This window comes from Petaurus breviceps, unplaced genomic scaffold (assembly GCF_028583685.1).
Source record: "Petaurus breviceps papuanus isolate PSGF00001 unplaced genomic scaffold, PetGlider_PUasm1.0 77, whole genome shotgun sequence".
Classification (NCBI taxonomy): Eukaryota; Metazoa; Chordata; class Mammalia; order Diprotodontia; family Petauridae; genus Petaurus; species Petaurus breviceps.
In genome coordinates, this window is record NW_027186492.1 from 8256748 (window position 1) to 8264165 (window position 7418).

At 49.5% G+C, this 7418-nt stretch overlaps 1 protein-coding gene across 1 annotated transcript; it reads left to right on the plus strand.

Moving 5' to 3' along the window:
• The first annotated feature begins 1706 nt into the window (after positions 1–1706).
• DUOXA2 (dual oxidase maturation factor 2) lies at positions 1707–7003 on the plus strand. The gene is made up of 6 exons (XM_069105942.1): positions 1707–1868; positions 3656–3713; positions 4076–4210; positions 4537–4750; positions 5548–5762; positions 6162–7003. The coding sequence occupies exons 1-6, from the start codon at positions 1722–1724 to the stop codon at positions 6362–6364; spliced, it is 972 nt and encodes a 323-aa protein (XP_068962043.1). The 5' UTR covers positions 1707–1721; the 3' UTR covers positions 6365–7003.
• Positions 7004–7418: the final 415 nt, after the last annotated feature.

The following is a 7418-nucleotide window of genomic DNA, read 5'->3' on the forward strand; positions in this document are numbered from 1 at the left end:
TCCCCATCCCCCACCTAGGGTAGTATGGTTCAATAGAAAGACCAGTGGATTAGAAATTAGGAGACCTGAATTCTTTGTAACCTTGGTTCTGCCATTCACGAACCTCTCTGAACGTCAGTTTCTTCATTTTTACAAATGAGTTTGGACTAGATCTCTGTGGTATTTTTTAGTCCTAAAAAAGTCTATGATTTTTCATACTTCCCCTCACCTCCCCCCCCCCCCCCCACTACACACAAACACATACCTGTTAAAAACCTTAGGCATTTCACATTCTATTTGCTCCCTGAACCTCACTGCCTCCTTGATCTTTCTCAACTGCACACCACTCAGGGGTAGGAAGATGGGAATGAAAATGGAGGTAGGGGGAAAGGGGACCAGTATAAATTAGTGGATGGGGGAGTAGGAATATGTAGGATAAGATACTGAACGGCAGTTTGTCAGCCAATCCTAGATCTATTGAGGGAAGGAGCTGGGGGATTCCAAAATACACCCTGAAGAGGGTAGAGGGGTGTCTGGGGGACGGGGCGGGATGGAGGTTGGTGCAGGGGAGGATGGGAAGTCCTCAAATACTGGTTTCTTAGAAAGCCCTGTTCTGGGAAGAGAAGAGAGAATTTCTCCTTCAACCCTTAAATATATGAAACCGGATTCATGCTTCTTTCTCTGGTGGTAAAGAGAGCAGTGAGGTGGAAGCACAGGATTTACGTTTGAATTAGGGCTCCAGGGCTTACTAGAGGTGTGACCCCGGGCAAATTACTTAAATTTTCTGGGCTTTAGTTTGTCATTTGTAAAATGACGGAGCTGTTCAAGGCGAATTCTCTTATGCTCTGAGCAGCAGATTTCGTCTTTCTTGCCGTGTATCTGTCTTTATTTTACCTCCCGGGATTACCTTTCCTCCCCCAGGTCTCCAGAGAGGTTTGTGTACTTACCTCCCTCCCTCCACGTTTTCATGCAGGTCCAGCGTCTGTGGCCAAGTGTCCGCTCAGACCGGAGTCTGACCTTGAATGTGAGCTACTGGGCTGCAGGCTTGGCTACTGCTCCTGGTCCACCCCGCCGAGCGCTTTCCTCTGATTTGCATAAAGTCACACCCGGAGGTTTGACCAGTTGACCTACAACCCCGCCCTTCATTTGCATAACCCCCTTTCCGCACCTCCCGTCCTGGACCCCAGGAGGAAAAAATTGGGACTCACTTGATCCTCCCTGCTATAAAAGGGTCTGTTGCCCGAAAAGGAGCTATAAAAAAGGTAGACGGAGCGGACAAGATCAAGATAGAGAGTTGACAGCTGGACAGCACCGGTGAGAAAGAGACCCAGACTCTCTGTCTCAGATACCCCAGAATAGAAAGCACTTTGAGGGAGCTCGGTATGGGGCAGGCAAGTGGAGGGCATGGGGGTCAGTGCCGGTGGGGGCTGCTCTCACCTTCTCTCTCTGAGATAACTGAACCCCTGAGGCTCTGTCCAGTGTCTGACTGACAAGCTTGTTGTGTTCGGGGTTATCTCCCACTCGACTCTGCTCCCTTGTGTATAGTCAGAGAGTGTGGCGTGGTGGGAATATGCTGGGGAAAGATGTAGGAAAGAACGGTGGTGAAAGAAGATGTAGAAAGGAGGTGGGGAGGGATGCTGACATGAAAATCTTCTCTCCTCATCCCAGGCTGCTGGCTGCAGAACAGGTGGATTTCTGCTACTCGGAACCCTTGATCTTTCCCTTCTCCAGTGACAGTCAACATGACGTTGTTCAATGGCGAATTGCCTTTCTACCTCCAACCCCGTCATGCCGCCGGCTTCAACGTCCCCCTGTTAGTGGTCATCATAGTATTCCTGGCTTTGGCAGCCAGTTTCCTACTCGTTCTTCCTGGAATCCGCGGTCACTCGGTGAGGCTGGAGTCCAGCACCAAATTAGGGTCAATGGAATAAGGGAAGGGGAGGAATTTCTGTGAGAGCTAACAGAGAGAGGTGACCCATCACCAACCCCTCTTCATTCAGCTCTTAAATGACTTTGGAGTCTCCAGTAACAGTGGGAATTGATGAACCTTGTTGACTTCTGGTATGGGTTAGGGGAAATGGGAGAATAGTGAATGTCACCACCCAAGGGGAAACAAAAACACAGAGCAGACCAGAATGACTGAGATAGTATTTGGGTCTGAATCAAGGGGCATCACTTCTCCAAGTACTGAACTCTAAAGCTTATTGGGAAAGCTTCCCACACTTTTAGCTGTGAGTCACTCATAGTTTAGCGATTCCAGAATCAGGATTAGCTCATTTGATTACTAGAAACTGGGACACTCACCCTACCAACCTTGGGATTATTCAGGACCCATTTCTCTCTCCCTTCCTCATGCGAGTGCTTAAATCCTTTTGCTCTCTGGTTCACCATCCATAATCTACCCTTCTCTGGATGATGAGTTTGTGGAGCACCAAATTCAAGAGAGATGAAGTACTTCAGAGTTAGTACACATGGCTGTGTTTGTAGTGGACAGTTTCTCTTATGAGTATTTCTGGGTGCTCATGTAGGTGCTATGTCCATCTAGCTTGGTTTGCTCTTGTGATATGTGTGAATGAGTCCTGCATTCTAAAGGCTCACAAATTCAACTACCAGAGTTGGAATTATGGGGATCCGAGTCCTTATCTTCCTACAATCTCACAGAATTTAAATTGTGCATTTGCTTTTCATAAGACATGTTGAAGCAAGTTCATCTTGACAGTTATTCTGTGTGGATTCCTGTGAGAATTCAGTCAAAAAACATTTGTTAAGCACCTATTATGTGTCAGAAGCCGTGCTAAGTGCTGGGGGTACAAAGAGAGGCAAAAGGCAGTTCCTGCTCTCAAGTAGTTTGCAGTCTCATGGGATAAACGACATATAAACAACTATGTACAAACAAGCTACATTTAGGAAAAATTGAAGATACAGTCAAAAGTCATTAAGATTAAGAAGAACTGGGAAAGGCTCCATGTAGAAGGTTGGGCTTTAACCAAGACTTGCAGAAAGCCAGGGAAGGCAGGAGGTGGAAGTGAGAAGGGAAAGTATTCTAGTCTCAGGGAGAAGCTGGTGAAAATGTTAGAGCTGGAATGACACCTGTGAAGAGCAGCAAGGAAGTCAATGTTATTGGATCAGTCTTTGTGAGCATGATACTATTCACTCTTCTAGGCAACTGAGTCTTTGAGCCTTCCTCTTCCTGGGAGGGTCCACCCTTCTCTAATATTGCTCCAGGAATCAGAGTCCCATGGATCAGTGACCAGAAGAGTAAAGGGCAGGGCCGGGAGTGTCAAACTGTGGGTTGCGATGGGGAATGCAAAGAGAAGGAGAGTGAAGGAGAAAAGTTCATTCAGCTGTGACTCGTGAGGCGTGGGGTGTGAAGAGTATGACTTCAGAAACTGAGAAATTCCTTATTGGGTCAGGCCCCTAGCAGGTACAGTTTAGTATTCTGCCTCTGCCAGGGGCACCAAAGGTAAGTAAGGCAAAGACAAGATTTTCTCTGAAGTCAGTCTCCAATAGTTTGGAGTTTGGTTCCAAACTGTGGGTAAGCAGGAGAGGTTTATTAAGGAACTGGTTGTGTCCTCTTGGCTGTGAATCAGAGCAAATAAAGGGGGTAGGAAGGCTCTTAGGGATTGGGGGATGAAAATCATATTCTCATCATTGTTGATCTTTTCTGTCCTTGCAGCGCTGGTTCTGGTGTATTCGAATCCTCCTTAGCCTGTTCATTGGAACAGAGATTGTAGGTGAGTGAATGTTTGCCTCTCGGGGGAGGAGGGGAGTAGGGAGAGGGCAGCTTAGAAAAGCAGAGAGACTAGGAGAGCTGGAGAAGTGGCTCTTGGCAGATACTACCCACTATACCTCTCTCTCTGAGTGCCTTTTGCTCATTTCTGGTTTCTCCCAGATTAGTGGGTGAGTCCCCCTTTTCTTTCCCATCATGCCCCCTATGTCTATGCCTCGTGACCCCACTGTGCCGTATTTCACCATCATGCTCCCCGTGTTCCCCCATGGTGCTTCTCATCCCTCAAACCACCACATCTTCCTTATGGCAAAAACAAACAAACTAACAAACAAACAAAAATCCCCAAACCATGTTGTTTCCTCTTAGCCGTGCACTTCAGCGGGGACTGGTTCGTGGGCCAAGTCAAAACCAACACCTCTTATAAGGCTTTCACTTCTGCTCAAGTCAGTGCAGATATTGGGCTGCAGGTTGGACTGGCAGGAGTCAACATCACGCTTACAGGTGAGAAACACTAAAGGAGAGGGTGCATCTACCCGGCCTGAGATGGAGGGTTGAGGGCAGTGGGAGGATATGTTTGTATCTATGTCTGGGACATTTTGGCAACCTAGGGCTGCAGAGCTGGAATTTAAGGTTCCGAAGAAGCTTCCTTCTTTCCTGCACTGGAGAAGCCTCTCATCTGTCCCCTTCTGCGGCTGTGCCCCCCCCCCCCTTCCCATTTCGATGTACTCTGAAGCTGCTCCCATTGCACACAGCGCAGACCCCCACGACCACGCATAGAGACAGACTTAGCCAGATTCTTGGTGACCCCACCTATGCCCCCCCTCCAGGGACCCCAGTGCACCAGCTGAACGAGACTATCGACTATAACGAGAAATTCAGCTGGAGGTTTGGAGATAACTATGCGGCGGAGTACGAGGAGGCGCTTCAGAAGGGGCTACCTAACCCTGTGCTCTACCTAGCGGAGAAATTCACCCCGACCAGTCCCTGTGGCCTGTATCACCAGTACCGGCTGGCTGGACACTATGCTTCGGCTACACTCTGGTGAGCGCACGAGTGCACTTGGGGGAGTCCACTGAGAGGAGGTGGGGTCTCACACCAGGCTCAACCGGCTTGACCAGCTCCGCAGCTCAGGGAACCCAATAAAGAAAGTTGGGAACTCCCGTCATCCCAGGGTCAGCAGGGCCTAACTGATTGCGTCTACTTTTTGCGGTGGCTGGCATCAAGCACCCGCAGGGCTGTAGTGCTTACCTAAACCGGGAGCCTCATTCCATCTATCGAAAGGATTACGCGAGCATGTCTAAATCTAGTTTGTAACTAAGGTTTCCCACTGCCCGCCCGAGGCGTAGGACACAATGGGGAAGAGGGTTTGTCTACCGTAGGAAGCTTCTTCGAGGATCTCCCTCCTGCTCCCCTTTTATCTCGAAAGTAGGCGATGCTAGGGGAGAGTGTGGAGCGGGGCGAATCAGAAGTTGTTGAACAGGGGGTGAGGATCCTGGGACTCCTGACGGGATAACTCCACCCCCTCAACCCCAGCCCCGTATCCGTATCCAATATGAAGGAGATAGGTTTAGAGCTCGAAGAGCCTTAAAAAGTAATCAAAACCGATTCCCTCACTTCATTTTACAGATAAAGAAACTTGAAACTCAGGAAAGTGGTGGCTAGTAACTGTCAGAGGCAGGATTTGAACCCAGATTTTCCTGACTCCAAGGCCCGAAGTCAATCCACGAGGTCACGCTGGGAAGTCTGTTTCTTTAGGCCCCCGGGGTTTCCCCGACACTCCCAACGGAGTGCTCTACATTTCCGGGTTGTTCTCACTTTTGTCCCCCATTCTTCTGCAGGGTGGCGTTTTGTTTCTGGCTGCTTTCCAACGTGCTGCTTTCCATGCCCTCCCCACTTTACGGAGGGTTCTCGCTGCTGATCGCAGGAGCCTTTGTATTCTTCTGCATCTTCTCCTTCGTTACCATATCCACTGTGCCCCTATGCCCGATCCGCTTAGGCTCGGAGTTCCTCAGCCCCCACTATGGGGCTGCCTTCTGGACCACGGTGGCCACAGGTGAGAAAAAGGTGTAAGCCTGGGGAAGCCGGTAGCACCTGGGACAGAAAAATGGACTTCTGAGAATAATACTGAGATTGAGAGGTTGGAGGGATAGGTGGCAGTAGTGAAGGGAAGAGGAATACAGGGGTGGGAGCTCAGGAATAGGACCGAATATGGCCAGTGGGGGGAATTTGCTTTGCTTGACTGTTCTTATTTGTTACAAAGGTTTGGTTTTATTTTTTAATGGGGGAGTAGGAGGTAAGGAGATATAAAATAGATACTTCTTAATTGAAAATAAGTTTAAAACAAAAGGAATAAGGGTGAGGGTCAGGCCAAGTGCAGGCTGGGGTCCTGGGGTTAAGCCAGGCTCTAGACGTGGGCCGCTAACATCCTCTTCCTTTCATCAACCTGTTGCAGGATTTTTATGCCTGCTCCTAGGAGGGATGGTGGTGTGTCTACACTACGCACATCCCAGCGCCCTGCGCACTTTCCTGGACCTGAGTGATGACCAGGTAGCCCAAACGAAGAGCGTGACGCCCCAGTTCTATAGCAATCCGATTCACCTGCCCCAGAAATGCAAACCTGTGACCCCAGACATGCAACTTGCTGTTCGATTGTAGGGAGCCTTCACACCCGGGACTTTCGTTGCCAAATCAGGAGGGTGCGTGGGAGCCGTTTAGGATAGAAGCGGCCCCACGGACCTCACACCTTCATTCTCCGCTGGCCGGAGAGAGCGAGCGGAGAATCGCTGCTGACCCCTCTATGAGCAGGGGCTGTTAGGCGGCGATGATAAATACTCTATTTTTTTTTATTGAAAAAAAAAATCTATTGTTTTCCGAAGCCTGGGCGTGTTCTGGGAATGCAGAGTGCCTTCGCCGTCTAGAATCCTCCATGCCTTTGAGTGCTGCTCCTCATGCTGGAGATAGTTCGGCCGTGTTGCCTGACCTCACTAAGGTTGCCCCTGTACGCAACCTCTTTTTGAACCACCCCAGCCTCTCTCTGCGATCCCTGACGCTGCCAGAATCCTTCGGCTCGTTCTATGGCCTGCCTAGCAACGATGCTGCCCTAGGAGTGACTCTGCGATGCTCGTGCTGCCCCCTAGTGGGGGTACAGAGAGGAGGAGCCAGGAACAGACTGGTTAGGACTTTGTGCCATTCTACTACCCCATGCGTAAAAGATGCCGTCATAGACTCAGACACCTTGTGCCTTATGGATTAGTCCTCAGTGACCTCCTCTTCCCATTCTGGGGTTCTTCTGTACCACATGCAGCTGTCTTCTCCATTACAGTAGAGGCGAAACTATAGAGGAACGCCAAAATAGGCCGGGAAGGGGGTTTTCAGGGAAATAACGATTGATTCTATCCCAGAACGTCCACTTCTCTCATTCCCCAACAAATGCAACTCTATGGACCACCAACGAAACAGCACGGGTTGGGTCCTCTAGCTTTCGTTGGGAGTCCTAATCATGGGAGTACCCTTCACCCTATACTGACTTAGTTCCTGAACTGGATCGGTGGAGAGCAGAAGTTTCCACATTTATTGGCAGTCTTTTTCCTCACTCGATTTCTTTCTAACTAGGTCTGTGGGATTTGGTCAATTGACAGAATAGGCACTGACTGAGTTTTGGAGCCAACCCTCTGACCACTGGTCTCCTGTCTCTTAGATCAGTGTTATT